The 18,589-nt window shown below is 39.0% G+C and overlaps 1 protein-coding gene across 5 annotated transcripts in view; it reads right to left on the reverse strand.

The window, feature by feature from the left end:
• adcy2a (adenylate cyclase 2a) overlaps positions 1-18,589 on the reverse strand; it is a 133,637-nt gene that overhangs the window by 40,074 nt on the left and 74,974 nt on the right. For all 5 annotated transcript variants that reach the window (XM_041793298.1, XM_041793299.1, XM_041793300.1 and 2 more), the window contains exons 5-17: positions 17,732-17,881; positions 14,542-14,690; positions 14,212-14,323; positions 12,183-12,310; positions 9,680-9,838; positions 9,394-9,526; positions 9,132-9,308; positions 8,993-9,036; positions 8,735-8,815; positions 8,323-8,392; positions 7,990-8,087; positions 6,224-6,308; positions 675-812 (exon numbers count right to left, since the gene is read on the reverse strand). In XM_041793298.1, coding sequence (XP_041649232.1) covers positions 675-812; positions 6,224-6,308; positions 7,990-8,087; positions 8,323-8,392; positions 8,735-8,815; positions 8,993-9,036; positions 9,132-9,308; positions 9,394-9,526; positions 9,680-9,838; positions 12,183-12,310; positions 14,212-14,323; positions 14,542-14,690; positions 17,732-17,881 — 1,524 coding nt within the window. The remainder of the gene's footprint in view (positions 1-674; positions 813-6,223; positions 6,309-7,989; positions 8,088-8,322; positions 8,393-8,734; positions 8,816-8,992; positions 9,037-9,131; positions 9,309-9,393; positions 9,527-9,679; positions 9,839-12,182; positions 12,311-14,211; positions 14,324-14,541; positions 14,691-17,731; positions 17,882-18,589) is intronic.

Below are 18,589 nucleotides of genomic sequence, written 5' to 3' on the forward strand. Positions count from 1 at the left end.
AAATCAGAGGTTCCACTCATTAATACCGATATCAAAAAAGGAGAAAAAGAAACATATCATCCCATAACATGGACGTCAGCAAAAGTAACTATGAGATGAATGAGGTAAGGTGGTGTGATAAATCGTCTTAATGTAGTCCAAGAAAATTAATAGTAGAGTATCATGGGATTGTCATGTTTGTGGCAAAAAAGCTTAAGGCAAAAATTTCAGTTCTAGGCAGTCAGATGAGTTAGGTAGGGTCAAGTAGTCCAGTTTAGATATGATGTTACACAACAGAGGTCAAGGCCCGGGGATCAAATCCAGCCCGTGGTACAGTTACATTCAGCCCACATCAACTCGCCCCTCCCCCAATAATTTATTACTGTTGAAAACAAGGTCGACAGTTTATGGTTAAATGTGGACCCTCAGGCTCTCAGGACAGACCTAAATTCAGACTAATAATAACAGCTGGGCTTATGTGCTGTCGTGAAACCTCTAAAACTCCAAGCTTCTCTTCAGTTACATCAATAGATGCCATTTCTTGTTCCAGTGTGACACCATGGTGCATTCCTACAATCCAATTACTCTGCAGTTATAAACAATACAAGTGACATCTTAAAGGTAGTAGCTCTTCACTCCTTATTAAGCCTAATTGGCGCCCCTCTCTCCCTCCCTCCCTGCACATAAAAGCTTACCATGTTGAAGACTGCCATTATGAGTATTAGAGCAGTGGTTGTCATGGTGAGAGTGATGCGGGGCCATGGCTTGTTGGCAATAATGACTGATGACCTCAGCAGCCACATCCAAGAAGTGGAGGCGCTTTTACTGCAGTGCTGCAGGGACACACAAATGCACGTAACAACCAAAGACACAAAAATGTGTGAGTCAAGGTAGAACAACAGGACTGAGATATAATAGGCTACAGTCAGATTCAAGCACAAAAATGCACATGTGAATTACATAATATCAAAAAAGACAGATGATGTGTACATACACAGTGACTTCAGAGTTGATATGTTAATTTATAGCATTTATTGTGAAGTTAATTAAACGAGTGCTCATGTTGCAGCATCTTTACTGATAAACCCCCAAATTGCCTCAGCTTCCAAAGTCACAGAACCATAAAAAATTTTTTTCTATCAACTTAATGGTGCATTATTATTCTACAGACTGCATGAAATAACAGAACCACAAAAAGACCAATACAGCTGATTCAGTTATCTGTAAAATTATGCAAGCAACAGTACAAACAGAATCCAACAAACTAGTGCACTACAGGGCACTACACCACCTTATTTATGTGAAATTGTAACTTTCCTTTCAAATTTATGAACATTTTCAACCACTTAAGGATAAAACAAACCTGTTTAAAAGCCCATTAATAAAACGGAGCGGGGAGAATATGTGTGGCAGCATTTTATTTTACCCCATTTACTGTGATAGCAAACAAAATTTAGCTGCTTTCATATCATAACAAATCCAGGTTTCCCATGAAGGTAATAAATAAGTCATGAACGTTAGAAAACAACCAAAATTGACTCATTATCATGACAATAGAGAGTCTGTGTGGAGTTTGCATGTTCTCCACATGCATGCATGGGTTCCCCTCGGGTATGCCTGCTTCCTCCAATCACCAAAGACATGCTCATTAGGATAATAAGTGACTATTAATTGGCTGCAGGTGTGAGAGTGAGATGCCTGCTTTTTTGTCTCTTCAAGTCAGCCCTGTGATTGACTGGTGACCAGCCCAGGGTGTACCCTGTCAATCGCCCAATGGCAGCTGGGATAGGCTCCAACCTCCTGCACCCTGAACATGATAAGCCGTGTAGATACCGGATGGATAGATGGAAGAACACTCTTAGACTTTCTGCCACAGTGTGTTTATTTCTATTCCCAACACCCCCAGTGTTCGGAGTATTGCGTTACAGTTGCATGTTACAATAGCTCTTTTTATGGTTACTAGTGTCATGTGTTTCTTTCTAAAGTCATTAACACTGTTACAATAACAGAGGATGAAAAGCACTCATTACGGATGACATGATGCCAACATAAGCACAGTTAACCTTGCAAAGCAGATGGATACGTCCGTTTTCTTGTTTCCCATGGGTGATTCCATCTTGCAAAGTTCCGTTTGAACTTTTGTACAAGGAACTGTTGTTCCATCTGAACCATTTGGGCCCAGTTAGAAAGTGACAGGACCAATCAGCAACGAGGGGCAGTACTTTCAGGCATGGCGGAGTTGTGACGTAAGCAAGCAGCAACAAGAGGCCGGTGCAATTATGGCAGAAGAGTTTAGCATGGATGCTGCTAAGGCGACAGTTTTATCAGAACTTCACATTTCTTCGATAAAAGAAGAACAAAGAACAGCAGTGAGTTGTTTTCTTTTCGAAAAAGACAAAAGCTGTGTAATGACATGTCTATAGTCGCCATGGTTCGTGTTATTCCTTGGTAGCTGCGTAACTCTGTTGCTGCTACGCCACATGTTTTGTTGCTCTGATTGGCCCGTAAAGATGTGACAGAACATTCATCCAATCACACCCCTGGTGTTTTTTCAAAGCCTCTGCCCTTTCACAAACGCTTAGTATTGAAGGTTTTCCAAATGGATTTGTGACACAAATCCATCTGGCATGTAAGGTTAAAGTACAGTAGCACCCTGGGAAAATAGCAACAGACGAAAATGCACATATTTACACATTATGGCTAAGCATGTGCTTTCCGTCTTTGAAATACCAGCATTATTTTTACCTCCTCAAGAGAAATGACAAAAAAGAAAAGGAAAAAAACTTTGCCCACCACCAAGCACAGTAATTCTAACCTCACTAAGCACCCCGCCAAAAAAAACGCTTCAGCTAAACTAGTTCCCAGAGAGCCTGGTCACCCAAGTGCAGCTCTGGTTAGCTCGGCAGACCAAGGAGGAGCCTCTCCATCCAAACAACCACGCAGAAAGACATTTAGAGTGTAACTGTGATTTAATTTGAACACAGTCATTGCAATATACGTTATTCCTTTTAAAGAGTGTGGAAATGCTTGACTTTAAAGTTTTAAAACATTTCAACTGTGTTCTATTGTTTCACCGCTTTCCACCATGATGGTTATGACTACAATATATGAAATTATATTCCGTCTTTCCCTGTCAAAACCAAACTAATTAATGTGAAGTGTACAATAATAAGTATTAAAGCCAAAAAAGGAAAGCCTCTGTTACTTTTACAATAAGTCAGCTTGTAACTCCTTTACTTTTTAACTGTAGCAGTAATAACAAGTAACTATTTTTCAGTAACTTGCCGATTGTTCACCACCCACTGAAAACGACTGTGACCTACATTTGGATCCCTACCTACCAGTTTAGACCCCTTGAATAAAACATCCAATTACATTGTTGATTTTGTGACTTTTTAAAAAATAAAGATTGTTATTCAGCCTCCACCTCCTACTTTACAATCATACTAACAACTGAGCTTGAGTTGCCAAGTAAATGCTGTGTACTCACACCCTTCATTTTGACACAGCTATATAACTTGACAGCCAACACGTTATGGTTTTAACAAGTTTATATTCCACGTTTCTCTCAATTCAAAACTGATATCTTCCGGACTGCAGCGAACATGACCTCGGCCTGTTGCCAACAGCCCGAATTGTTTGCTTGATTCAGAGCAATCAGAGCAATTTCTGAGCATGTGGGCCTGAGTGGATGTGACATTTGAATAGCTCAGGGGTCCACATTACAATGCAATAAATTAGGCATGGCAGAATGTATCATGCACCAGCAGAATTATTGTTGAAATGTAGAGCCAGTGGGACACAATTTGTTTGCAATTTCACCTCTAGACCAGCACATAATGATATGCATGAAGTGATAGAAAGGGAAGAATTAAAAGACACAGCAGGAGAACCTGTCTGGATTGGAAGTGGAATATGTAAAGTTATACAGTCGAAGGACCAGCTGAATATGCAAGTTAATTAATCAAATAATGTTTGATCCTTAAAGCCATCAAATCATTTGCATCAAGAGTGACCTTTTTTTTTTAAAGAAATGCTATGAAAGTCTAATATTATGACAGTAAATAAAACAAGTGTGCTACAGTGGGTTTCTCTGAGAAACCTCGAGTCCGGTCTTTGATGTCAAACATCAGGTCTAACCCACAATTACCACAGGAAGTGTGTCTGCAACTTCTGTTCTGAAAGGATTTGCTCCAACCTGCAGTGCATACTTACTAGCAGTCCACTATACTTGGTGTTTTATTTTGAAATTGACCAGGTGCTCTGTGCTTTCCTGTGTGTCTTCCTGTTTCGGTAGATCTGCTCTGTACTGTTTGCGATGAGTGCTGGCAGCAGGCTACACTGAAAGTAGACTTGGCACAATCTTGAGGAATGGCTACAATCCTTGAATGCCCTGAAGATTAATAATGGCGCGTGCAGTGGAAACCCTAAGGCTGACTAGAAAGTCAGGGATTTGCTCTGGAGTGTGCAGCTCAGACACAACACTGCCCCGACGGACTATGTGGAGATTGGGGGTAGGCCAAACAACAATGAGTACACTGTACTTCTGTTTGAACAGCTCTAAAATGGATTGTGGCTCAGTAGAGTAGAGTAGAGTAGAGTTGGTCATCTCTCAACCAGAAAGTGTTCTGCTAGAGCCCCAGCTCCTACAGTCACATGTCAATGTGTCCTTTGGCAAGACACTGAACCCTAATTTGCTCCCACTGCTGCACTGATGCCATGTGAATGTGTATGGATCTATAAGAATGAGATTAGTTAATACTTCTGCCCTCTCTATACAGCAACATTCTCCATCAGTGAATGAGTGTGTGGCCTGCAGTGTTAAAGCTCTTTAAGTGGTCAGAAAACTAAAAAAGCGTGGTACAAACTCAAGTCCTTTTACCATTTTCCGTTGTTCATCATCTCTGGTGCTGAATTTCCAAACAGAATGTGCTCGTGAAACTAAGACCCATTGAGTTACACTTTTCCACTATAGCTTGTAATGTTCCTATTCACAAAGGATCTTTGAACTTTGGGCTGCTTCTGCTTTATAAAAAGAAAAAAGCTATAGAGAAAGTTGCAAAGACTGGCTGCATTAGCTGGAACAAGGGGACAGTGACATGAACAAAATATTGCCTTTTGAATTTAACAAAAAGGCAGTGAGAGGAGTGTCAACTTTACCCTTGAAGTGTTGTCTTTTGATTTTAATGCCTTGGGCAACATCCATAGCAAACACAGTTCAGAGTCAATCTAACATGTTTTTATAATGCCAAAAGAAAGAAAATGAGAAGAAAACACTGGCAGAATTTTCCTGACTTCTCCTGGTTATAAACTTTAAGAGAATCCTTAAGGTTAATATTTTGATCATTTCCTCCCTTAATCTCTGTTTTTGCATATATTCTATTAAACATGGAGTCACAGCACATTATGAAGATGGAATTCAAAGGCATACATTGTTTTGAAATGTGTATAAGGAACAAATAGGAAGTATACTATTAGAGAGCCCTGCAAATATCTGTAGTTGCTATGTTTTGAAATAAATTACCTCCCTGCAATAACCTGACATGCCAGAAATACTGTGTCCCAAATGTATCCCATAGAAAGCGTTTGGAAAGTAGGGCTTTTAAAAAAAACTCAGAAGGTGATTGGAGGAAGGTTCTGTCTGTCACATTTATGATGGCCCATTCAGAGCGATGACAAAATAACGCTCTGAGCATGTGCTACTCTTGAGCTGACAGGCTACCGCTGCCATAGATTGTTAATGACGGAGCTTCTCTGTAAATAAAATTGATGCCAAAGCCTTCAGGACACATCTTCTCTGCTGAGACAAACTTACGGTGTGGTTCTTTGATCTTGTTTAAAAAATGTGCAAAGTTTGCAAGGTTAAGTTGTAGAAAAATATTATATCATTAGAGCCTTTATTTGTAAATCTATGCATGTCTAAGGATAGTTGTCTCCTGAAGCATGTATTAAAACAGTGGTTTGCAGAAAACTTTCCTAAGCTTTCCTGTTTAATGCACTCAGGATTAAATTTTGTCAGAATGGCACTTGAATGAATTTAAGGGACACTTCAAGTAACAACAAGGGCATTTAATAAGCTGTAAAGCTGACCACAGGGGCATTCGGACCACTCCTGTGCCTTCGGTAAGACATTAAGACAAACATTAAGCACACAAGTGAGCATGCGCATTTTGAGATTAAATACAGGCTTAGATAAATTCAAAATGTTCAGAAAAAGATGCTTGAACTGAATGAATTTACTCACCAAGAAATGTCCAATGAAACAGATGAAGAGGATCAAGGAAAGGATGAGAAAAGCCATTCCAAATGATATTCCCAAGACAGTTGTCCTAAAACATGCATTTAAAATGACACAAAGATTTAGTTTGCTTAAGTTACATATCAGTTGGAGTAGCAAAAAAACTCATATGTAATGTGAGTCAAACCCCAACTCCAAAAAAGTTGGGACATTGTTCAAAATTTGAGTAAAAAGAGAATACAGTAATTTTCAACTCCTTTTCAGGCTGCATTCAATTGGATACAAAACAAGTCAAGATACCTAATGTTGAAACTGATAGACTTTGTTGGGTTTTCTTTTTTTAAATATACACACATGCTGAATTTGATACCTGCAATATGTTAAAAAAAAGTTGGGACAGGAACATGGTTGCCACTGTGTTACATCACCTTTTACTCTTAAAACACTGTTGGTAACTGTGGACTGAAGACATGAATTGTTGACCAAATGAAATTAGTATTTATCTCCCAGTTTTGTTTGATGATCATCCTTTGTTCTATTTTGTGCTTCACAGTACAGCATACATTTTAAGTGGGACATGGGTCTGGACTGCATGCATCTAGTCTAGTATCTGTTGTAACTCATATAGGAAGTGGCTGGGTACTGTTCTGCTGATATGAATGAGGACATCCCTAAAAATCCATGTCTGGATGGAAGCCTGTGTTGTTCCAAAACCTGTATGTACTTCTCAATATCAATGGTGCTTCTACAGATGTGCAAGTGACCCATGCCACGGCCACTAATACACCCCCATGCCACCACAGACACTGACTTTTGGAATTTTAGGTTGAAAAGAAAAAAATGGACGGTCCTCTTAGTCTGAAGGACTTGGCAGCCATTATTTCAAAAAACAATTTGAAATGTGGACTCGTCGGTCCACACCACACTTTTCAAATTTAGGTAAGTCCATCTCAGATGACCTTGGGCCCAGAAAAGTCAGCAGTGCTTCTGGATGTTGTTAATATATGGCTTTAGCTTTGCATGACAGTCATGCATGACATGGTAGTCATGCATGACCTCCCTTATAGCATAAAGCTTGTTGCACCATCATATTCATTCATACTATTTTGATTATATTCATTACGCAGTCATATACGTTCCCATCCACATGGGGGTTTCAAGCTATGCACTTCCTGGAAAGTCAAAGCATGCTGCTTGACCAGCCAGGGAGCATTTTTTGAGCAGAGCCTTCTCATTGAAGTAAAATTGTACAACCCTTTTGCAGTAAAATGGCTTAATATATGACAAGAGTATTTCTGAATGAGCAATGGTTTTTGGAAGTGTTCCTTATGTTGATAAGGTGAATTCTCAATAGCTGTTAATTGCAACTAAGCCCTTCAGAAGTGCACCTTTAAGACCAGATTATGGTACAGCCACCTGTTACTAGTAAACCTTCTCACCTGGAATGTTCCAGGTGTTTTTAAGCATTCAAGTTTCCCAGGCTTTTCTTGACCTTGTCCCAACTTTTTGGAATGCATTTTAGGTAACAAATTCAGGATATGTGTATAATTAAAAAAATAAAGTTAATGAGATTAAACATCTTGTCTTTTATTGTAATTAATTCAATGGATGTTGAAAGGGATTTGTGATTGTTTTTATGTCACATTTTACACAACGTCCTGGCTTTTTGGAATTGGGGGTTTATGTATTACACAGGATTTACAACACCAACACCAACTAATTTGTTCAAAATATTATTAGTCTTATAAAATTTTGAAAGAAAGCCCACATACTTTGGAAGGACGAGAATCTGCACAATAAAAATGCAGAAGAAGATCAAACAGGCGCAGGTGACATAGTACTTGAAGGCCGGTAAAGTTGTTGCTCTGTACTGAAAGGAAAAAAAGAAGGTCAAGTTTGAACACACAGCTTTTTAAAATGGGCACCAAAGCTCCTTCAAAAACTCCTCAGATGTGCACTCTGACAACACAAGATTCTCTTTAATTTAAGAGTTCAAGGAAATGCAGAGAAGCAAAGATGTTCTGTGATTATCTTTCATACAGCTACTCAAGTATTCCCACTGAGGGAGGAAAGATGCCTGCCAATTTATTTCTACCACTTCTTACCTCTTTCTCCAAGGATTTGTTGTGAAAGAATAAAGATATTCTCTGGATGTCCTCGGACTTGAGCCACTGTCTGGAAGCATAAAGACACATTAATAGTATATTTTTAAAGAGCAGACACGGGGGGGGGGGCTCAGCCACTTCTCAAAGGTAAAACAAATGTGTTAATACATGACATTGGAGGTAAATATTGATGTACATGCTAGGAATGTTCAACGAGGTCAGGAAAAGGACGATATTTAATACATCTTTCCTTTCATTGTAAGGTATGCAACATTTCAATGGCTGAATTTCAAACCCAACACACATCTCAAGGCTGCTACCAGTTCCTATACTTTTCAAACTTTGTGTATATACCTGGCTTTTTAATGCATGACAAATTAATACATTGTTGGAATTTATAAATGACTCTTACTTTTGTGCATTTATTCCATCAAAGGTCCGGATCATCCTCTCATTAAGTTCCTCTTCGAAACGTTTCTTCTGAGACTTTGTCCTATAATTTCAAGGATGAAAGTTATTCTTAGGTTTACATTATATTGCACACTCACCTCAAAGCTTTGGCAGGAGTCTATACTTATTGAACATCTTGTCTTGGGTCTCTGTGCTGTTATGAGATAGGGATAATCCTGCTCAAAGAAGGTTGAGCAAGAGCTAAAACATGAGCACTTGCCTTTCTGATCTCCTCTGGAAGTGATACTGCCCCATCGGCACATCCTGCACACAGAGCAAGAGGAGAGACCAGGTTACATGCTTTAGCTGAGCTTCCCCATAAACAACATCATAACATATGTTTGGAAAATATCACACACAGCAGTGCTGATCTTCCCGTTCTCATTAGTCATGCTATCTCTGTGGTGCAGGTTGGCAAAGGGCTTGGCTGCCCCCCAGGACTCCAGGTAGCGGGTCATCCTGACAGACGCCCTCATCTTTGCATCGTCACGCGTGTGTCTGGGTCTGTAATGATGCTGTGGACTCCTACGCTCCACCTGGACAAACAAGCATATACTGTCATTATTTCTGTGTTTTTTCAAAAAAGCTATGATCTTTTTTGTTGTATGTAACTCATGACACCTTTGGGTTGATAACAAGGTAAGTGATCACTCTATGCTCCTTCAGGTAGAGGTCTCTATCTTGTCCCTCCCCGTCTTCCACCTTATAGGCGCCATTCAGGTGTTCCAGTGTAACTGAGGTGATATGGACTCGCCTGGAAATGAAAAGTTTTATATAACTAATAGCTGAAATTGACAAAATAGATGCAGATCAAGTTTAATGAGGACTCAATGTATCACAAAGGAAATACATGTCACAGTGACCAAATTCAAACAGCAGTCTTTTAGTTTACTTCAGGTTATCTCACCCTGGTACACCTCCAGCCTCCATATGATTGGCCAGTGTGACATCGTGTGACCAAACGTCATACTGCCATTTCTGAAGTCCAATCACACCGCACAGTACGTTCCCAGAATGCACACCTACTCGCATGTTAATGTCAACCCCTGTAGCATCTCGTACTTTCCTGTCAGACACCAAGAAACAACTCTGAGTAATGTGAAGAAACTAAAAAGCCACATTACATCTTGTTAGAAAAGAGGACATAAGCCTAATAAATATGAAGAATGCAGACAGTAAAAACACTTGAAAAAAGGATTTGGGATATTCAAAGGCTTTTAACAAAAGTGCTAATCTTACCTCAGAATTTATTAAATCAAACCTTAATTTAATGCAACTGTCTCTCTACTAATTGTGTATCAGCCTCCTCCTTTTTTCTTTTTTAAAACTGCAATGAGACCTCATACTTACTTCCCCACATTTAAAGCAGCTTAATTGTCAATCAAAAGTTTTAAATTCTGAGCTAAGGGTCTGGAGGTACTCTTTATCAATAAGATAAGAGCTGCCTCAGTCAAAACGATCTGTGTTTAAAGGCACACCCAAACAACTTCTGAAATGTAGGTAGTCAAAAGTAGTACCTTAAACCTCCAGAAGTGTAATTAGACATGTGAGTACAAAGTAACTCAAGCATTAGGTTTCATGTGTCTGCATCATTGATTGTATAAAGAATGAACATTACCACTCTTCACTGTAAGTGAAGCCAAAATATTTAGAGCCCAACCTACTGACTGGCTGTAGTACAGATCATAAACCCTGCCCTCTCAATGTTCACAGATCAAACATGGAACACTTTTTCTCAAGCCTGGATTCTTGACTAGATATTACGCCATTGATTTCTGTTCAACTCCTCTTCAAGTAGAAATTTAATTTTAAAGGCCCTGTAAAGTTAAATCCAAAATGTGTGTCTTAACACACTAGTTATGTTGGAGTAAGTTTACTTTAAACATGTGAAAACACTGAGATCTATGTGTGACTGAATTTTGGGTTTGGACCATGAGAAAGTTTTTCACCTCTTTCCTGGCTGGGTTTAATTTGGGAAAGGCAATATGTGGACGGGCCATGTCATCGGCCCTCAATGGGGAATCATCCCCATTGTTGAGCCAGAAAATGGACTTTGTCTCTGCTCTGGCACAGAGCCGGGCAGCTGTGCTCTAAAAGAGGTCAATAAAAGGTCAAGGGGAAGGCTAAATGTTGAAATTGAATGTTTCAGCAGTAACTTAACAACAAAAATGTTTCATAAATGGGAGAAAGACATAATTTAACTCAGAAAATTAGATACAAGGATCAGACAGATGATTCCTCCAGTCAGGTTGTAGCATTTTTTAAAGGTTGAGAGGACTGTATTTCTCATGAGCGGGTGTGGCTTTGGCTCAATCAACCGTCATGCTCACACCATCCTGGAGCAGATTTTGCTGTTTTATTGTTTTTTTTTGTTTGTTTGTTTGTTTTTTAAGCTTAATTTTAATAAACCTAGACATCTTTTTTGACTGAAATTTGGTCTTGTAGTTGATAACACACTGGCCTGTTGACTGATTGATACTTTTACTTCAATCAAGTAAATGACAAATTTAAAAACAGTTAAAAAAAAAATACAAAAAAGTGAGCATCAAGAAAGGAAAAGAAAACAAAACAGTAACTTGCATCTGCAAATTCTTAAGCATCTCAGTTTACATAAGCGAAAAGGAGTAGGAAGAAGTATAAACTTATCTAATCCTACCCCCTTAAATTTTACTATACTTCATAACTGAAATCAAGTAGCAGATAGCAGCAACAGGGAACACATCACACACCAACACAAGAGTCAACCTTGTAAACTTCTACGGCCCAGGGTGTCTGCTTCAGATTAACACAAGAATTCGCTCTGCTTTAGACTTTACCAACCTGAGAGATTGTTTCCTTTTGCCTGGTTAGTAATATGTGTTTTTTTGTCACCAGATGCAGCACAATGTCAAGCCACTTCCAGCAACCAGGCTATGGCTGGAAATGCAAAATATGGCATGCCTTATGCAAGGATATTTTGGCTTAATATTGGTAACAGGAAGGGGTTGAAGCCTGTTGTTCTGTTTATATTGACTATGGTTAGCAATATTGCAAATAAACCACTGCTATCAATGTTCCCTACTCATTAAATAACAATCTAATTTAATTTCAGGTCAGATGTTTTTATGTGTTTTGGAACCAGTAATGGTAATGCTTGCAAAAACATTACCACAACTATTTATACACTGGGTACAAATTTTAGAAGTACGGGCCGAGGAGTGCTGTGGCCAGCTACTGTGGACCAAAACATGTTGGGCTCCTGGTGGTTTATAACTTAAAATTTACACAAAATACAGATATCTATGAAGTTTTTTTTTTCCAATACAAGAGATACAAATATCTATCCAATAAGATTGACTTGTCTGATCATGTAAGTGATTCAGAATTGACATTGTCATTTAATATCAACCTGTTATGTGACTGCTACTCACTTAATGGCCTCACACATGTCCAGCCCCATTTTCACACAGTTCTTGGCATGATTCGTCAGGGACTCTGGCAGACCGGAGACACAGTAGTAACAGTCACCAAGGATTTTGATCCGCATACATTCATTTTCCTACCAATAGAAAGTTGAAACAGAATCAGATATAGAGGGTCAAACATAGGTCCCTTTGATAGATGGTTCTTGAAGCTTTTTTAATATAATCACATAATGACTCTTTATATGAAAATCCAACTCTTTGATTTCTCTTACGTTCAACATGCCTCATAGCTACACTTTGCTATAGTTTATTATTCTAACTATGAGAAGAAAATTGAAGGCTCTTTGATCATTTTTTTAGTTTATGATGACAAGAGAAGAGGCTGAAATAATACGCACAGGTTCAAAGTAAGCTGGAAAAAAGAAAGAAAAGTTTTCAGATTTGGCCAAAAACACTGTATAAAATCTCTACTGCAAATACACTGTATGGACAAAAGCATTCGGCCACCTGCCCGTTTAACCAAAGAGGACTGTAATGACATTGTTTTCAAATACATGTACTTTATTATGGAGTTGGCCCTTCTTTGGCAGCTGTAACAGCCTCCACTCTTCCTGGAAGGCTTTCCACAGATTTTAGAATTCGTGCCCATTCATTCAAGCCCCAATGTTGGACGAGAAAGCCTGGCTCACAACCTCATTCCAGTTCATCCCAAGGGTGCTCGATGGGATTGAGGTCAGGGCACTGTGCAGGCCAGTCAAGTTCTTCCACATTGGACTCATCAAACCATGTCTGTAGAGTCCTTTCTTTTTGCACAGTGGTGTTGGAATAGAAAAGGGCCTTTTGCAAACTGTTGCCACAAAGTTAGAAGCATAGCTTTGGTATGCTGAAGCATTAAGATAGCCCTTCACTGGAGATAAGGGATCAAGCCCGAAAAACAGCCCTATGCCATTATCCCTCCTCCACGAAACTTCACAGTTGGGACAATGCAGTCAGACAGGTAACGTCCTCCTGGCACCTGCAAAACCCAGACTCCCCAATTTGACAGAGAAGCATTACACTACAGAACACGTTTCCACCGCTCCACAGTCCAGTGTTGGTGTGCTTTTCACCTCTCTGCCCGACACTTGGCATTGGACTTGGTAATATAAGGCTTGCATGCAGCTGCTTGGCCACTGAAACCCATTCAGTGAACCCATTCAGAACTGTCAGCCATGGAATCAGTAGAGTGTTGGTGACCTTTATGCACCATACCTTAGCAGTCGTTGACCCCACTCTGTGATTTTACGTGGTCTTCTGCTTCATGGCTGAGTTGCTGTTGTTCTTAAACACTTCCACTTTCTCATGATATTACTTACAGTTGACTGTGGAATATCTAGCAGGGAGAAAATTTCCCCAACCATCTTATTGCAAAGGTGGCATCCATCAGAGTACCACACTTGAAGTCACTGATCTCTTAAAAATGACTCATTGTGTATCACAAATGTTTTCAAATGCATGGCTAGGTGGTTGATTTTATATACCTTTGGCAAAAGGTCTGATTGCAACACCTGAAATAAAAAAATTAATAGGTGCGGCCTAATACTTTTGACCATATAGTGTATCACTGCACAAAGCCTAGTAATACATAACCACTTGTACACAAGCACATAATAACCACATCATAAAGCAACAACAAAAGACATATGAGATTTATTTTTAATTTTTTTCTAAAGATTATTTTTCGGTCATTTTGCAATTTTTTTCACAGGACAGCTGTAGAGAGATTGGAAATATGGAAGAGAGAAGGGGGGAAGACAAACATGCCCCAAGACCAGGAATTGATCCCGCAACCAGTGTGTCAGGGACTAAAGCCTCTGTTCATTGGTGCCTGCTCCACCAACTGAGCTAAACAAGCTCCAAACATGAGAAATATGATCAAAAACATATTGTATGTGATCATAAATGATGTTGTGATGTCCAGCCTCTGACAAAAAACACAAGAAACAATCAATCATTTTGTTGGTGCAGTCACAGAGTCAAGTACTGAATTGTTTACCTTGGCAATTTGATCAAATTTGCCAAACAGCTCATTCAGCATGTGCACCAGCTCTCCAGGTGAGCAGTCACTGGCCAGCCGAGTAAATCCCACAATATCAGCATACAGGATACTAGAGACAAGAAAAATATACATTAGACAGTGCATGACAGTACAGTTGTATATAAAGTTAATTTTTTACTTCAAACAACTGTAGCCTTTAAAATCATTGATAAAATTAAAGCAGCTTTATGTTAAAATATGTGCATTCAGGCACATAAAGTGATCCTCTCAGCATCATATTTGCTTTGCGAATACAACGTAGTGTTTGGAAGAAGAATAAATACATGCCTGACGTTAGTATGCCTCTGGACATAGAGGTTGTGAAAATTGTTTGTGTTCTCAATCTGGCCAAAGTTAGGACCCTTAAGTCTCTGGATGATTTCAGCTTTCATCACCCGAGCGATGTGAGCTGGCAGCAGAGACAGCAGGAGACGCTCCTAATGGAAATCAAGACAAAGGAAAATAAGCAGGCAGGTTTAGCATTATCAACGAGAATATACAGCACAATAAAATATGCTTTTTCAGATGGCATTCAAAAGGCACTCAACAGTTAGTTTAACAGTTTTAGCCATTTTTTTTTTGATTAACTGCTCAAGAGTTTTGATAATTATATGTACCTCAGTTACTCGTCATGTGAATAAATGCAAGTGCAAAAAGGGCAACGCCTAACTAATGAAACAAGCTATAGACACAAAGTTTGGGAAATTATGTAATTGTAAAATGACCTAAAACTAAGTCATGTCAATGAAAAAAACAACTTTAGCAAACTGATTTTTTCTTCATTAAGAGTAAAACTTTAATGATGAGAAAAGACAGAACTTTCAACAGTGTGTCACAAGCTTCAAATAAAGTTTCAAGTACTAAGTCAAGGTTAATTGGACACTACACTGAGTGAGGCTGAATTCTTAACTTGAAATAAAGTATTACACAACTCGTTATCTTAGTGAAGACTAGCAGAAACAGACTCACCATATTTTCTTTTGGAAACCTTAACTTTCTGAGTGTTTTTCTCAGAGAGATTACAGGTATCATGCAACCAGCATGATAAGTAGCACACAAATGTCTCTTGTGGTTCGAAGTTTAGGAATGGAGGAAATATTTAATTAAACCAATCTCAACCTGAACTTTTTGCACCATTAATAATATGTCCTCTGCTCTCCTGGGGCTCATAGAGTTGTACATAAGTAGGTCTGTGGAGGTTGCTACCATTGGCAGAGCTTTGGGTTCATGATGAATCCACAAATCCCTCCTTGAACCACTCATACTGAAAATGTATGCACTTGCTGTACTGCAGAGCACTTTGGATAAAAGCATGCAGCAAATAGCATACATTAGGAGTGCCTTAGAGGAACGTATCTCTGCACAGTTTCCTCCATCTGTCGCAAGCTGCTGCAGCTCTCCAGGGGTGCAGTGAACGCTCCACCAGAGGCATTTTGAGCTCCACTCATGACAGCTCTAACAACACGAGCTGGATTCACCCAAAGGGATAACCAGCTCCACCCCGAGCCTGGTTGTTCACAACAACAGCTGGTTTCATCCTCAAGTTGCCAAAAGCTACAACTGGGAGAGCTGTATTACAAAAGCTAGTTTATGCTGGAACAGTAAACAGCAATCTCATTTCACCTGCAATTACTGTACTGCCATTAGAGTTCAAACTTTCAAAACAGCAAGAGAAAAACAGCCAGTGGAAGGGCTGTTGATAGGTACATCATTTAAAACATCATCAATTTGGAAATGACAAATTCACACGTGTAAAAGGCCAAAAAAGCTCTAAGAACTAGAGAAAACATGTTGCAAAGAAACATGTTATGGGGGGGAAAAAAAACGAGAACAAAGAGAAAGGAAATTTGTTGACATCGTCAAGTTGACATCATCATCATCCATTAACCTCAGTCTTGGCAGGTTGGTGAGCCACATCTCCACTTATCTGGTCAACTGTAATCTTCACAGTTTGATCAACTTTCCCCTCTTCACCCCCAGATGACATCATCAGCTAACACATCCACCACTGGAGTCTGGACTCCACTGGGGGATAGATAATGCTGCTACTCAGACACTCTTCAAGCACGCTATGCCCTGGCACAAAAGACTCTGACAGTAAATCATTATCACATTCATTTAAAGTAAATATTGTTCAGCAATACATCAATGTAAAATACATGTTAGCTTGAATTACTTCCTTGTCTCTACTGATTGAACTGACGTCAGAAAGAAGTAAAACATCAACTGATTTAGGAGGAGCCTGAGCGTTTTGGGGCTGGGTAAAGTTGTACTTCTGCTATCGAACCAATTTTGACACAATGTTATGCTCTTTGAATTGAACTGATGACATTTAAGTATGAATTATTATTATTATTATTGTTATCGTTATCATTTTTATATCATTCTCACTTTTAATAACAAAACATACAAAAATAATTAAAGTAGGATTTTTTGCAAACTGACACTTGATTGTTTGTTTGATGTCTAGGACGTAACAAAAAAAAGGAAAAAAAATCAGGTTAAAAAAATATTGCTCCTTCTGCAGTTTGAAAGTTGCAATATTTCTACTGGTGGTTTAATCTAAATTTTGATTAACTGCCCTGCCTTAATTCAAACCCAAGTCTTAGTCAGGACTGAGCTACTGCTGCTCCCATCTCATGGTCAAATGTGAAAGAAAATGTCCACATTATGGGAGTCTTACACTATATCTGGAAATAATTAGTGACATGCCGTTTGTAAAACATGTTCCAGTGACATTTTTGAGAAGGAACAAAGCTCATATAATTTCATTAAAATGGCTGAAGCATAAAAACATAAAATACTGAAGATTAGATCCTAGAAAGCTTGAACTAAATAAGAAATGAATGCCATATGTTATTTCTTGTGAATTAATGGCACAAATTCCCTCAGCAGTAACAGGATGCTTAAGAGCTTTTACTGCACAGGATTTAGATCTTGCAGGAGGCTTCAGGGACTCATCACAGTAACCAAGGTCATTAACAATTACCACAAAAACAAAACTCTGCGCATGAAACCTTTGTGGACTCATTTCCTTCCCAAACCAAACTCCAAACAGGTTTTCATGCATTTTGCACAAGTATGATAAACATAAGCCAAATGACCTTGACATTTGCCCTATGACCTTTGACATCCTGTTTTGATGGACACCCCTATAGCATGATGTCTCTGTCCTTGGTTGTTGCTGGTGCAGAGGCCTAAAAAACTTATGTTTGCATGGATTAAGTATTCCTCAAATCCTGTGTGAACCATTATGCCTCTTTAATTTATTCATCATAATCATCATCCCTATTCCCTCTACACACTTCTCATTCATCTTACATAAACCAATCCTCATTTGTAGACATTTTCACTCCCCATCATTATTATAATCAACACCATCATCATCACCGGCAACAGTACTCCATGTACCCAATCACTGCCTTTTGTGTCTGACTTCAACAGTCTCTATGGTCGTTAAGACTCATTGCAACTTTACCTGCTGTCTCTTCTCAAACTCTAGTTTAATTGGGGACTTGATGCAGTTGCAGGTGTCCTGATAGGTCTGTTTAAGGGCCAACTCCATGAGGTGCTTGTGGTAAGCCCCCGCCATGTTGCCACACATGAAGATGATGATATTTGCCAAAATCTATGAAGGAAAAAGACAGACAAAATAGAAGAACATGTTAAACCAGCAGAACAAAATAACTTTAAAGTCAAATATATAATGCATAGCTGTCACATCTGCATTTAAAAGCCCTGACAAGCACTGCAAAACGCTGCATCAGGAAAACATCTGCAGTGGCCAGTTTAAAGACTCCTTCACCGTACAAATTAAAGAGCAGGGCCTAATCTAGTTGTGTTCTTAAGATATGAAAATTGTGAAATATTCAAGCTATAATGTATGTGAACAAGGTAACTGAAGGTATATGAAAAACAGTTATGTTCAAACTTTTGCCAGAAGTGCTTCACCTTGAAATCAAGATTCTGCATAAAGGCCAATGCTGAGCACAATTTACCACAGAGGCAATGCACCATTCATACAAATCTGGCTTAATTCATTTCCTTGTGAATTTCAACAATAAAAGTAAAGAGATTACACTGACAGATGGTCTAACAAATGAAAAGTACACCGAAGTGGAAATATAACAGACTTAGATGTGTGCAAACGCTACACTTCCCCTACATGACAATTTAAAGGCTAAAATGATCTTGTGTATTCCCTACATCTGTTTTTTGTGGCTTCATCAACCTTCCCCTTACTCTGTGGAAGATTAAAAAAAAAAAAAACAGGTTGCATAAGCACCTCTTCTCTATGGATTTTCCCTGAACTTCAAGATCATCACAGACAACAAGG

Source organism: Cheilinus undulatus, linkage group 8, assembly GCF_018320785.1.
Source record: "Cheilinus undulatus linkage group 8, ASM1832078v1, whole genome shotgun sequence".
Lineage (NCBI taxonomy): Eukaryota > Metazoa > Chordata > Actinopteri > Labriformes > Labridae > Cheilinus > Cheilinus undulatus.